Genomic DNA, 14,858 nt, shown 5'->3' with positions numbered 1-14,858 from the left:
TCGTGTTCCTACAGCACCTGCGAATTGTGAAAAACCGTGAATTTTGAATGTGGTAAAAATACCTATGTTTATAGTTTAAACCCTGTTGGTACAATTTACGTGCTTTCTCACAGATGATGTTACCATCCGAGGGGATGTTTTTCTTTCTGAAGTCAGTGATCCACAATGCCAAGGCAGATTCCATCCTGACAATATTCTTATTTCTTACAGTTGTTACCTTTTTGGCACTATCACAGAAACTTACTGATATGGTACTCCTGATCGCTGCCTTGTTCTTCTTTATGTAGCGTGTGGTGTTGTCATTGATGCCATAATGGCACACTACTACAGCATGACTTTTTAGTTCCCGAAGCAAATCCAGTAGTTCAACTATTTCCTGGAGTGTTTCAAACTTCTCCTGGCACTTAGGTCCATTGTCAGAAGACTTAGAAGGTGTGGGGCATTTGGGCGGCATCCTAGGGCTTCAAGAAGAACAAAACGGAGAACATTCAGCTAACACCGGAGATGTGTCACAGGGCAGCAGCCAGTCAGTGGTTTCCATGAAATTGTGGGGGTTTCCGTGAACAATATTAGTTCGGTTCCAAGGAAAATTCTGCGAAAGACTGAGGCTGCGAACGCTGAACCATGACTTCATGGGGATATACTGTATGCCACAGTCTCCCATATTTCATGGGTCAAAACAGAGACACTCTTGGGCACTTCTCACAGCTTTGTAGTCCCTCCATCCCCACCGACCTTGATGAACGGTCCTCTGTGTGGTGTTCCTGCATGTGACCAGCTTGACCTGTGGGGGTTCTACAGCCGATTGCAACAGTGCACGGAGCGTACCGTGATTCCCCGGAAAAGCCAAACAAAGCGAAACTGAGGAAATTTGATTGCATGTTTATGTTGCTGTGGATTTGGTTGTAATTTTAAGCCATGTAAAAACTAGAATTCTAACAGGCACAGTAATGTTTACTATTTGGACCGGCATTTATGGTTTTGGCAGCTGAAGGAGCAGCAGCGCATGTGCCCCCGTGGTGTTCAGTGGATGAGTTTTGCAGGCAGAAGGACCGTTTCATTCCCTGGCTTCTCTGGGGAAGGCTGCTGGCCAAGAGCCAGTGCCCATCAACAGCAGAGCCTGGTGGGTCCAGTATCAGTGGGATAATTTGCCCACTCTGGGCTCCAACCGGGTCCTCAGAGGAGCTGTCCATGGTGCCAAAGCCACTCCGAGGTGGGATGCAGCACCACAGACAGCTCCCTCGAAGTCGGGACTAAAGCCCCAAGTGGCGGTGCTTCCTCTCTGCCACTGGCCCACCAGCCTCTACTGCCTGCTAACTCAGGTCAGGGTGGGAAGGTTTTTTTCCCCACCGGTGGGACCCAGGAAACCTCTCTGGGGCTGTTTTCTCTCCCAGCTCTCTCTGCAATCATGACATGCATACATACACAGTCTTCCTACCACGCCCACACACATTCATTCATTCATTTAAAACTTTTGTTCCCTATCTGCCACTGATGTCTCGGGACAGCCTACAATAAAGGACAAATGAAATAACAAAACAAAACAAACACAGCACCCAGCAAGTCAAGCTAAAACCCCCAATTAAAACCAACCAAATATTTAAATAATGGAAAAATAAAAAGGGTTTTACCTGACGCCGAAAAGAATAAAGCTTCAGTGCCTCCAGGCAACCTCTCTGGGGAGGGTATTTCATAGATGGGATGCCACCACAGAGAAGGCCCTCCTCTTGGTAGTCACCCTACCTATGTCCTTCAAGGAGGGCTCCCAGAGCAGGACCTCCGCCTCAGAGCTCAAGGGGTGGGAGGAAGCAGGTGCTCCTTCAGGTACCCAGGACATAAGCCCTTCCCACTGCCTCCCACACCCGGTCCATGCAAATCAGTGGTGGAATGGAGCATTTCCATTCCCACCATAGCGCACTGCTTGGGAAGAGTGAAACCTCCCCACGAAGTCAACAACAGGGACAAACACCAGCGGCTGGCTGCTCCTCCGGTGCAGAGGAGCAGAAGCACAGCGGGCCCCGGTCCCTAGCACCACACTCAGAGAGGGAGCTTTAAGCCACTCTGCCCAGCAGGCCATGGTAGGAATGCATGATCGGCAGGCAGGGGTGCTTAGCTCCAGCGCCTCCTGACGCCTGCTTTAGGCGAACCCATGGTCTGCCTTTGCACAAGCCAGCTTTCCCTGTATCCACATGCCTACATTCATGCTTGTGTGTGCACTAGACTCAAGGTACCTCCCTTAGGAGCGAAATTGCATAGGAAAACCTAGGCTAGGAAGGACTGCTCTTCCTCTGGGAAACTCACGGCAGGACACGAGAGCAGCAGCCCCCTTCTGTCCGTGTCCACCCCCTATTTGTCTGGAAAGGCTTTGTGATGGAGGTCCTCGCACGAAGGTCTGGGGGAGAGGCTGCACCTTGAAGCGCTCCCTTGAAAAGGCCTCTCCAGTATCATTCAGGCAGACAATGGAAGAACTGTGGCTTACCGGGGCTAGCAAAACAGGACCATCCCAGGTAAGTACAAGTTGGTGCATGTCCAGATGGAGTTGCAGGAGTCAGAATCAAGCCCATGTTTAAGAACTTCACTTTGGTCTTGTTTGTTTTATATTACTTTTACAGCAACATATTTAAAGTGGCAGTTCACATGTTTAGAGGAGACATAAATCCTGGAGGGAGAAATTACACTTACAGGGACAGGTTTGTTTTGTTAGCCCATTTTACTTACACGTTTAATAGCTGTCGGCAAGAGGCCTTGGTTGGCCATAAATTGTCATCCCTACCATACAGAATGCTGGCTGATTTACAACACAGCCTTTTCCCCAAATGGATCTAACTACTCCAAAAGAACAAGAGCTTCTCAGTGGCAAGATGTGTGTCTTGGGGCACAGGGAGACAAACTGGAGCAACAAGATCCAGAGTTTTGGGCAGGGGTGGCCTTTCCTTTCGGCAAGCATGCTGCTGTGATCCTACATTTAAATGTGAACCAATCAATGGATGAGAAAGGATAACTTTGGTACCAGAATCTCTGGTACATCACCCATAGATTTTCAGCTATAGGGTGGGATAAAAATAAATTCATCCTATTGCTGCTACTACAGCTATTACTAACGTTAATCATTCCTGGGGTGTAGCCACAGTTGTCTGAATCCACAGATTTTGTTCCAGAGGATTATTTCCACTGAAAGAATGGGGGAGGAAGCAATCTTCGTAGCATCCCTTCTCTCCTGCAGCCCTGAGTCCCTCTTCCAAAATTTGTGTTGGAATTAATGGAAATCCTTTTGTTCTTTTTTAAAACTCAGGTGCAGGGTCAATGGGTGACAGGAAAAGAGTGGCATGTATGTGTAGGAAAGATTAAATTCCTATCCTTAAACTTCTCTCATGGTCCAGATTGAGACTATACATGCATATACAAAAGTAAAGAAAAATAGCTGGCTCAACTGTACCAGTACATTTTGTAAAATATGTCTTTTGACCTTCAGGCAATGCTTCTGTAGGTGGAAAGGAACCTGGATCTAATCCTCTGCTTCCATTGCATGTTGCTTTGTAAGGGCCTCTTCCTCTAACCCTTGGAATGACAAAATAAGCCAAGTCAAGCCTAAACTATAAGAAGGTGGTCATTCTTTGGCGGGAGTCATGGCAGAGTTATGAGCATCTGCATCACTTGCAAGTCTCAGGTTAAATCCCTGGAATTTCCACTTAGGACCAGGTAGCAGAAGGTGCTAAAGACCTCTGCTCAGATCTCTGGAGGCCAACTACCAATCAGCATAGGAAATAGCAGGGCAGAGGGCCAGTGGTCCTCAGAAGCAGCTCTTTCCATGCCTTAAGAAGGCTTTCACACTAATCTGTTGAGACAGGAGATAGGCAGCAGTGTAGCAGAAAGTCAAGCAAAAGTGGGTGTCTCACTTAATTCAGTAGTGGACATCTTATGGCCTTCCAGATGTCTTGACCTCTGATTCCCATTAGCCCTAGCCAGCACAACCACTGTTGAAGGGTGAATGGGAATTGTAGGCCAAAACATCTGGAGGGCCACAAGTTGCCCGGTCCTGCTGGGAAACATATGTTGGTCCATGTTCCCTCCTGTTTCTGTCCTGTTGGGTCACAACACACCATTTTTGTCTGACATCAAAGGAGCATCGGAGGACTGCATGTATCCCACAATTCCATATCCACATCATGCAGATACCAAATACAAGGCTCTTAGGATGACCAGCTTCAAAGGAGAGAAGGAGTATTTTAAATTCTTCTAAAAACTCAGTGCCTCTTTCCAACTTTCTGGATGCAAAGCAAATAGGAAAAAAAGAGTACACATTGGCTTCATTTTTTGCTGCGGGTCACAAAATTGTATAATCTCTTTTGAAGGGTTCGTTCTTGGTGCCATTTCTTGACTGAACAGCTATTGAATCAACGGGGAATGAAATACAGTCTCCTTTGCCGAAGCAATGGTCAGGTGTCAACCCAAAACACTCAAACTCATTGCACACATCATACAGGGAGAAATCTAGAAAGTTGCCAAGCAACCAAGAGCTGCAGCAAATGAGAGCTGCTTGACCAGGGGTGTCTGCAAATGTGTTTGCCACGTTCACACTTCACTTTTTCAGAAGTATGCACAGACGATCCTATGCATACACTTAGAAAGAGATGCGGCGCGCAAATTAGCCACCTACAGTTCTAAATGTTCCTTCAGCTGGTCTTTTACGGTTGCTGTAAGCTCAATAATGACAAATGGCAATTATGAAAAAAATTACTTTTTTAATGTACAAAACATTTATATACATTTTCAGCATGTGACTGCCGTCCCTATGATGTAGAAAACAGCTAAAAAGGTCCTGCGGATATAAAGACAGAACACTTCAGCTACAGTACTCTTATTAATGATGAATGTCTTCTATACAGAATATATACAGAGCCAGTATGGATGTTATAATACTATTACAGAAAATAAAGGAAGACCATCATTATAAAGCTGAAGGTGGTCATGGGTAAGATACTTCTTTTCTTCTTCTTCTTGCTCTGACACTTTACAAGCATCTACCAGGCAATATTTTGATCAGTTTAATTCATGGGACATCCAACATGTTCTTAGCTCATTAGGACTCCTTACAACTCTAATTCCTGTGTTTCAGTCCTAGCTGGAGAATGAGGATCCAGTTCATTTTATCAACATTCATTCATTCATGTTTCTCATTCCCACCCTTCCTTGAGATCTGTAATGTCAGAATGTGTCATATGGCAGTACTCAGAAGGCCTTACACTTTTTAGGGTTTTATCATCCTCTGATGAGGGAAAAAAGTAATTTTTGGACTCTTAAACTGATTTCAGTGGGCTTTGCAATCATGCTGAATTCTCATATTAATTTTTGGCATGGTTGAAGTCAAAGAATCATAGTAAAATAGAACAGTAGAGTTGGAAGGGGCCATGAAGGCTACTGGGTCCAGCCCCCTGCAGTTGCGGGACACAAGTTTACACCATCCCATCCATGACTTGAAGTATCTCTGCTTATGCCATTTTTGCATAATGTATCCGCTTTCATAGCATTTCGGCCATCAGAGAGTTCCACTGAAATAAATGTACATCCAAAGGAAACCTTAACATTGATATGGAAAGCTACCCTCAGAAAGCTTTACCACACCAGATGTTGGACATGAGAATCCAGTTCCTTTTCCATGACAATGAAGACCAGGCATTGGTTGAGTGCTGGAGTACGTGGAGGCAAAACACCTTTGGCCTATAATCAGCTATGCCAAATAATCCTGCATTTATGGAGCTGACACTGCTCAAAGTGATTATGTGGCCCACAGGCATTTCCAACTGGTTCATACATCCACATTTCCTGAGGTGACTACTTGTGTATGGCTTGCTGCAGGCTGGCAGCTCAGCAAGAACCATGTGGAGGAGCCAGTTCTGTAACCCCATGTCTCTGATTGGAGGAAGGAGTGGATTGGAGTGTGCAGTTACTGTGAGTTGTGTGATATGCAAGCCGTCAAGACCATGCAATCTGCAGTTGTTCCATGTACAGTTCCTTGTGGAGTTCCCAGTTTATTGAAATGACAGCTCCACATAATTCTGGCTGACCTAGTAGGTACCCACTGTCCCTGCCTAACCCTGCAGGAGATTGCAGGGGGCTTCTGATTGCATGAACTGCAGCTCAGAATATTGATCTAAACAACCCATGGGTCCACATTTCCTTGCACAATCAGGCTGAAATTCAAAAATAAATAATGGCAAAATATCACTATCATCAAATTGTACAAGTACGTACAGCAGGGAATTTATGGTATATTAAGCTTTCATGTCTGTGCTTTATCTCTTAAGCTGTGTTCAACCAAAATGCACAGTAAAAACAGATTTATTGAGCTACATCCATCACACAAATGGACTTCTGCTTGTGCAATGAGATGTCCTCCTTCTCTCTCTGCACCTTCATGTCTTCCCAGATAGCTCTGGCGGGCGACCTGGTGTCCCTGAAGCAGGTTTGTGGGGTAAGCTCTGGGGAGCTGCAGGGCAGAAGTGGAGCCCATTCTGGCAGCACTGGGTAAAATCTGTAGACATGATTGTGAGATGGATACTGATGCATTTTAATTTGTGTCACTGATTTGTTCCGGATATCAGTGAACCCAAATCTAGGGAATCCATTTATGTACAGGCATATGTTTCTACACTTTACTTTTTCAGCCTTCCTTTTCCCACAGACCTCTTTTTTTGGATTGGAATCTCTGCTCTGAAATAATTGCCTGGTCTCATAAATTCCACAGTGCTGCTCATTAAAACAAAGCATGAAAAATAAACTTCAATGATATATCAATGTGAAACAGAAACCACTGTTTGCCACCAATCAATCCATATAATTGTGCAGTATTTCCACAGAACAAAGTGCAGAATGTTGAATGAACCCTTGAGGCTACTTTCTCATGCCCCAAGCTGCTGCAACATGGAGATGAGTGTGTGCACATGTGTGAGCATGCGTGTCTTTCTATGGGTGCTGCAATGTACACAATGGCAGCTCTTTGAGACACTGGCAACTTTATGGACATTTGCTGAGCACACAGGGTTGTATGCAATGCCAGGCTGACCTAAGCCCTGCGCATTTCAATTTGTATACTCCAAGTCGAGCTAACGTTGGATGCAACCCACATGACTGCGCCATTGCTGCATGTCCTGTGAAGGACAACAGCATAGTCTGTTTGTGTGAGCCAATACAGATGTGACACACAGCACCGATCTTCATTCTTTGTTCTTTTAATTAGTTCACATACCCTGCCTTTTCCCAAGATCCTCAGAGCTTACAACAGCCCTGCAAGAGAAGGTGAGGGCAAGATATAGGGACTGCCTGAGGCCACACAGGGCAAGGCATACCTGAGCGGACTCCTCACACCCAAGCCTGCCTCTCAGCTGTTGAGCCAACATGAATGCAACCTGGGTCAGGTAGTTTCAGGTATCATAAAACTGGTAAAGATGGACAAATGATGTGGCATGAGGTGTGCAAAATGTCTGCAGCATCACTCATTTTATCTCATTTTTAACAAGCTCTGATGTGGCTGCCTTCTTTGTACTTTCAGCTCCAATATGAAGTCAATAGAAACTGAGAGTGATACGCATTCTTTAAAGAACTATTCTATGCCATTCACGGCAGGGACCTTCCTTCTACTAGTCATATTTTTAAATTACTGGCATTTTCAAACCTCCACTACATTTGCCATGGTATAAATCACCTTGTAAAAATACCCACTGATAAAAAAGCAGGGCATTAATCTTTCACATCTCCTCCCTATCATTGTGTCCCTCTCAAATGTCTTTTTAGCAACACTGCAATGCCGTATATAAATACACCTTTATTTTATACATGCTTCTGGCAATGCACTTTATTTGACATTAATGGACAAGAGATGCCTTGATAATTCAACAACTAACGCACAGTTAAGGCACTTTGCTGCAAAACTGTTCAGGAGCTGATGCTACTCAGCTAAGCTGCAAGGTACAAAGAACTATAACGGCTGTGTAAACCATGTGCCCTGTGTGTGTGTATGCACGTGCATGGCTATGTACATATGCACACACTTCTGGTCAAAAGCAAAGCGGTAAGCATAAAGCATACACAATATGGCTTTTGGACTGGGGTGAAAATGGTACGCATCTGATTTGTCACTGGGTAGGGCAAAGAATCGCATGTTTGCAGCGATAACTAGGGGATAGCCAATAGGATGTAGCTAAGACATGCTGCTTACAGGGTACAGTTCCAGCAGAACCATTGCATTCCAGCACGTTAGCGCATGGCTCTCTACTTTTCTGCACTTGGCAATGTCCCATCTATTGCTGTGGTTGAAAGGGTGAGCAACTATGAGACACTGAAGACAAGCAGAGGCGGTGCTGGGGGTCAGATTTAAGCCACAACACCAGTGCCAAAAGTGGCCTTTTGTTTCGAAGCAGGAACACTTGGGAGCAATGCTCCAGTGCGAGGGCATCACTGAACGCTCTGAAAAACCAGCTGAAAAATAATACTAGCGGTGTATCCTTTCAGTGCTTCTTTTATATAGTTTATACATGTTTGCACAAAGACATTTTTCCTTATTTGGAATCCCTTTAATGTATTTAATACTTGTAAAAAAGAGTCTACTCTATGGAAACATATTTTTTAGAAAAGCACATTCATAAAATTGCTTAGCAAGTAGTCTCTTGGATACTTCTGGACAGTTGTGCTTTAAGCATTAAGACATCATGTTCAGAAATTTACTTTCTTCTGCCAGGGTGGTCAACATAGAGCTCATGTCCCCTATTGCCATATTACTAATTCCTGCTGGTATGGATGGCAGTGTCAGAGAGTTTCGGGGAGTGGTAAGGCGAGAAGAGTTCTGGGAGAGACTTTGTAGGATGCTTGGGCTCAGGGTCCCTGACATCAGACTGGAATGGTCTCCATCGTCCATGATGGCATCAAAATCTATCTGGGGAGGCTCCAGGCCCTGAGAGTCCACAGTGCTTGAAACCTGATTGGCTCCGGGAGAGGGGGTGGTGCCTGGCTTGATGTTCAATGCACACTGTTGCTGTCTCACACTACAGTCTGCAGGGGTAGTATAATTCCCATTTTGTTCATACATATGTATTTGGCCATAATAGTGCATCAAATGGTTTTCCCTCATGCTGTCGTTGCCTTGCTGCGGCTGGCATGGTGCTATTCCAGTCGTTCTCTTGGGGATGGGCTCTGCCCTATCCTGCCCTGGGCTCACATCATTCGCCAGGTGAGGTGTTCTCAGGTAACCCAACGGCTGCATGGCACGTATTCCTCGGGCCCTGTTTGCTGGACTAGGATTAGGTGGTGGATGAGGCAGCACTGCACCAGAAGTGAAGTTTTGTCCAACTGCACCTAGCATATCCTGTCGAGGCTCAAAGTTTGGTTGATTTGAGGTCATTAATGTGGAAGGTTGGTGGAACAGCTCCTGTGCCATGGGGAAGTTCATGTGGCTTGGCTGAGATGAAAAGCTCTGCTGATGCCCCGGCTCCTGCATAACCTGATTGTGCATGATGCATTCCCTGCTACCGTTGACCATGGCAATTGGATCTGCCATAGCCTCTATCTGCTGAGGATGAACAAGGGGTGCAGGTTTGGCTGCTATGCTACTACAGGAAGGAGAAAGCTGGTTGAGATCCCCACCCATCATGCCTGGGCTCAGCATCTGATGGACCTGGCTGTACACTTCATGTGAGTTCATATCTGGATTGCTACTAGGACCTGGGTTCACCTGTTGCTGCCTTAAGTGCATGCAGTTTAACCTTTGCTCATCCATGCTTGCATTCTTCTGCACAAATTGCTGCAGGGTTGCATTCATGTTATTCTGGTCCATTTGCATCTGCGGATGGCCAAAGTTCTGATATGGGCCAAAGTTCAGCTTCTGATGGACTACAGCTAAGTTCCGCTGAGGGAAGTGCGGCTTTGCTTGAGCAGAGGAAGCATCAACAGTGCCCGAGCTAACTTCATTCCACTGGACGGGCATGTTGTTTTTATTCAAAGCAGTGTTATCCCCAAAGTTTACTTGGCATCCACCCACTACTGGAGCAGTGTGGGTCATACTCACATCTGGAACAGCCATCCTGCGACTGTTGGGTTGCACTTTTGCATTCACTTGGAAGTTTTGCATCTCATTTCCATAGCCCATGGAAGAATTATCTGAAGTCATTCTGTTGTTTTGTGATTTGATATACTGAACTACATCATCAGGTAGCACAATATCATCATCTCCAACAGAACCATCAGTTTCACCAGACATTGCTTCCATGGCAATATTTTCACTAATGCTTGGAGGTCGTGGGGAATAGACGTGCCTAGCAAGGCTTCCATCGGAGCGTGTGAAGTTTGGAAGGTTGAAGTTCCGTCTGTCTGTGGGAAGGAGGAGGGGATTTATGTTGTTGGTGCTGTTGAAACGATGGACTCTAGGGAAGGAAGCCGGATCCCCAGGAGGTCTCCTTACTGGGTCGCTTGCACGTCTTGCGCTATTGCCAGGCACATCATGTGTGAAAGCAGGTGGCATCCCATACACATAAGTGCCACTGTCACTACAGCGCCTTGGCCCAGGAGGGAGGCGGAGGGGAGGCAAAGCAGGCTCTGACCCATCAAGAAGGGAGATCTTGTTCCTCAGGGTTATTCTTTCCATGTTAGGCAAGGGTGTAGGCGGAGGACCACCAGTGGCGGCAGCATACTTAGCTTTCAGCCTGTACTGCTGAGCTGGTGTGAGGTTTAGAAGACCCGGGATCCCGCTGCACTGGCTGGCGTCACTTGACCTGCGGGAGGCATCGGTGGAAATTGGGTCATAGGAGTCAGCAGAGCTTGTGTTGTTTGGACGGTTTCCAAATGGCGACGCTTCGCTGGAACGGCGGCTGGAGAAATAAGGGGATATCCCTGACGACCTGCGGCTGACGGTGTAGGCAGAGCTGATGGTGCTGGTTGAACTGTCACGGCGTTCAGCTAGTTGGTTCAGCATTGTAACCTCATTGACAGATAGCTCTGCTATCCTTGGGTTAGGCAGAGCTGCAGAGGTGCCACTTATGTTGTCCAGGAGACAGCCTGAAGAAGCAAAGGGAGGAAAAAAGGGAGCGCACATGTTACTCAGGGATGGAGCGAGAAGAATGGCTCACACTTCATTACTCGAACACATTGCCCTCCACCCCACATGTATGCTCTCTATGTCTGCCAAGGAATAATAAATTCAGGCTGTTAACAGGCTCCTTGCCATGTGCTGTGAACAGACACTCTTTTTAAAAAGACATGAAGTTGGTGTCACTGCCTGTCATTGTCCATGGGACAGGGAACCAGTGGCAGCCCCAGATTTTTGGCACAGATGCCATAACATAAACGTGACAGGACATCGGTTTGTTCTGCACCGATTTTGCATAAATGTTAATGGCATCTGTAAAGTTCAGCACCCTATGGAGCCTTCATTCAGCTGAAGTCAGACTTTAAATGATGTTTATGAAAGAAAGTATCAAAATTCAACCAAGCATGCAAATATCTGAGATTCTGTTCTTATCATCAGCTTTGGTCAAGGAAGGTTTTGCAGGTGCTTTGAAATACTGAGAACATGTTGCATCAGAGATGATAGCGGGACAGATACTATTGACTCTGTCATACTACTCTTGTGGAAAAAAACACCTATCATCTGTGTGAGGAAATGTACATTGCAGAGCATGGAAGATCAGCAGAGAGGGCAGTGAAAGGCAGTAAAATGACTGCTGCACAGTCACATATTTGATTAGCACTAAAATAACCAGTGAGAGAACTTCTTAGGACTACACTGTGTCGGAGTGAAAAAGAAGATGGGCACAGTGGTCTGTTTAAACTAGTTCAATGGATCAGCTGTGCAGAATGTTTCCAAAGATTTAGAAAGGGGAGTCAGTTACCACCGCAGAGGTAACTGCGGTGTGGCATTCTTAATCTGAGCCTCCCACCTCGCGTTTAACCCATTGACTCGGCATGCTCAGGGACTTACTGAGTTTGTAAATATACAAACCACAAACAAACAAAAACAGACTATACTATTGTTGTATACTTTCAATTTCTCTACTGAATTCAAAGTAGGAACCCCTTTCAGGTGTGAAGAACCTTTTTCAGGCTGAGTGTTGAATCCAACTGCAGACAGGGTCTCAGGGGCCAGGGGAAGGTGGGGCCTGGGGAACCACAGGTGACCTGGATCTGGCTCGCAGGCCTGAGGTCCCCACCTCTGTCCAGTGGGAGGGGTGAGGTATGAGAGGGAAACTTGCCTGAAGGGAAGGGCATTCTTTTCATGTGGCAGTATGAGGCCATGCAGCTGCATCTAAATAGCCACCTTCAGGTAGGGTTCATTCTATCATTGTTAAGTTGCAACAGCTGATGATGTATTTCCTTTGCACAATCAGATCTTAGTTTAATACTTTCCTTCCCCCATGCATGTATTGGTATTGTATGTATATTCCCTAATAAATGAGTGAAAAAGGGCCTCTGCTTGAACTTGTGCTGGCTTTCTGATTTTTCAGTTTGTATGCAATGGAATTACTTATCTTAGTGCTCAACAAAGTTAAGTCCCGTGGCAAGTGGCTCTAATGAGAAAAGGAACCCAAGGTGGGTGGGAATTGTTTAAAAGGGAAATTCTAAAGGCACAATTACAAACAATTCCAACAAAGGAAAGGGTGGAAGAGAACAGAAGAAGCCCGTGTGGCTTCACAAAAAGCTTAGAAATGATTTGGACACAAAAAGGACATGTATAGGCAGTGGAAGGAAGGCCAGGCTACAAAGGAAGAATATTTGCAGGTAGCATGGAATTGCAGGGATGGTGTCATGCAGGGATGGTGTCAGGAAGGCTAAAGCTAGGAATGAACTCAGGCTAGCCTTCTTCAGATATGTCCAAAGTAGAATACAGAGGAAAGAAACAGGGGTTCTGCTACTCAATGTGGATGACAAAATTATAACAGATGACAAAGAAAAGGCAGAACGTTCAATGCCTACTTTGGCTCAATCTTCTCCCAAAAGAAGCTCCTTCCTGATGAAGGGGAAATACAAGCTGAAGGAGCAAGATGGAAGCTCAAGACTGATAGTCCAGTGGTGGAAGATCATCTAAAGGGGTTGAATGAGTTCAATGCTCTGGGGCCTAATGAGGGCCAATCTAGAGTCATAAAGGAGCTAGTGGAAGAACTCTCAGAACCACTCTGTCGTAGTTGAGAAATCCTGGAGAACAGGGGAAGTGCCACGTGACTGGAGAAGGGCTAATGTTGTCCATATCTTCAGGAATGGAAAAAAGAAGAACCTGGGCACTACAGACCAGTCAGTCTAACATCAGTCCCTGGAAAATTCTGAAGCAGATGATAAAGCAGTCGGTCTGCAAGCACCTTTAAAAGCAATGCAGTGATTACCAGAAATTAACATGGATTTCTCAAGAACAAATCAGACTGCTCAGATTTCATTTTTTGTTTGGGTAACCTACCTGGTGGACTGTGGGAATGCCGTGAACATAATATCTTGATTTCAGCAAAGATTTTGACATAGTGCCCCATGAAATCCTGATTAGCAAACTAGTTAAAAGGGCTAGATGGAACAACTATCAGGCGGATCCACAGTTGGCTACAGAATAGAATTCAGAGAGTGCTTCTCAGTGGCACCTTCTCAGACTGGGAAGAGGAAACAAGTGGGGTATGACAGAGCTCAGTCTTGAGACTAGTGCTGTTCAACATTTCTATTAATGATTTGGATGAGGAAGTGCAGGGAATGATGGTCAGATTTGCAGAGGACACAAAACTGAGTAGGATAGCTTATAACCCAGAAGACAAAAATAAGATTCAAGGTGATTTTGATAGGTTGGAGTATTGGGCTGAAACAACAGAATGAAATTCAATTGGGACAAATGTTAAGTTCTGCACCTAAGAAAAAGAAAATGAATGCGTTGTTACAAGATGAGGAATACTGGGCAAAACAATTCTTCAAGTGAGAAGGATCTTGGAATTTTTGTAGATCACAAGCTGAATATGAGTCAACAATGTGATGTGGCTGCAAAAAGGCCAAATGCTATTTTAGGCTGCATTAATAGAAGTATCACTTCCAAATCACATGAAGTACCAGTTCCTCTTTATTCAGCACTGGTTAGGCCTCATCCAGAGTAGTGTGTCCAGTTCTGGGCACTGCAGTTTAGGAAAGATGCATACAAGTTGGAAAGGGTTCAGAGGAGGGCAACAAGGATGATCCAGGGACTGGAAACAGGCCTTATGAGAAGAGATTGAAAGAACTAGGCAAGTTTAGCTTCAAGAAGAGAAGACCGAGGGGAGATATGGTAGCATTCTTTAAGTACTTGAAAGGTTGTCACAAATAGGATGGCCAGGATCTCTTCTCAATCATCCCAAAATGCAGGACATGGAATAACAGACTCGGGTTACAGGAAGCCAGATTGTGGTTAAACATCAGGAATAACTTCCTGATTGTTAGAGTAGTACAGCAAGGAAACCAATTACCTAGGGAGGTTGTGGGCTCTTCCTCACTAGAGACTTTCAAGATGCAGCTGGACAGCCATATTTTAGGGATGCTTTAACTTGAAGTCCTATATTGAGCAGGGGTGGCTCTCTGGCCCCTTCCAACTCTACTATGATTCTATAAGATATCCAAATGGAGTGTGAACTGAGTCAGAGGTCTGCTCAAGTCACACACTCATTTTCAAGGGGTTAGGAAAGATATAACATATAATGTAAAATCTTTCTTGAGACATCACAAAGAAAGTCAGGTAAAACATCATTTTTTCTGTTTCGAGTGTAAACCCCAGCTTGACTCAGGTATCAGTTTTCAAGGTGGGCAAAGGAGATTGACAATACAAGCCAGTGCCTTGAAGACTGAGCGATCTGAATGTAAGTTGATGTACGTGCTTA

General features: G+C 45.2%; 1 protein-coding gene across 1 annotated transcript in view; it reads right to left on the bottom strand.

The window, feature by feature from the left end:
* Nucleotides 1-8,583: 8,583 nt before the first annotated feature.
* Nucleotides 8,584-14,858, bottom strand: part of GLI2 (GLI family zinc finger 2) — a 264,116-nt gene continuing 257,841 nt past the window's right edge. Inside the window, exon 14 of the mRNA XM_044438429.1 lies at nucleotides 8,584-11,043. Within this exon, the coding sequence (XP_044294364.1) occupies nucleotides 8,696-11,043 (2,348 nt within the window). The 3' untranslated portion in view covers nucleotides 8,584-8,695. The remainder of the gene's footprint in view (nucleotides 11,044-14,858) is intronic.

The sequence above is a fragment of the Varanus komodoensis genome, unplaced genomic scaffold (assembly GCF_004798865.1).
Source record: "Varanus komodoensis strain SLA01 unplaced genomic scaffold, ASM479886v1 scaffold32, whole genome shotgun sequence".
Taxonomy (NCBI): Eukaryota; Metazoa; Chordata; class Lepidosauria; order Squamata; family Varanidae; genus Varanus; species Varanus komodoensis.
This window is presented reverse-complemented; position numbering and strand designations above follow the sequence as displayed.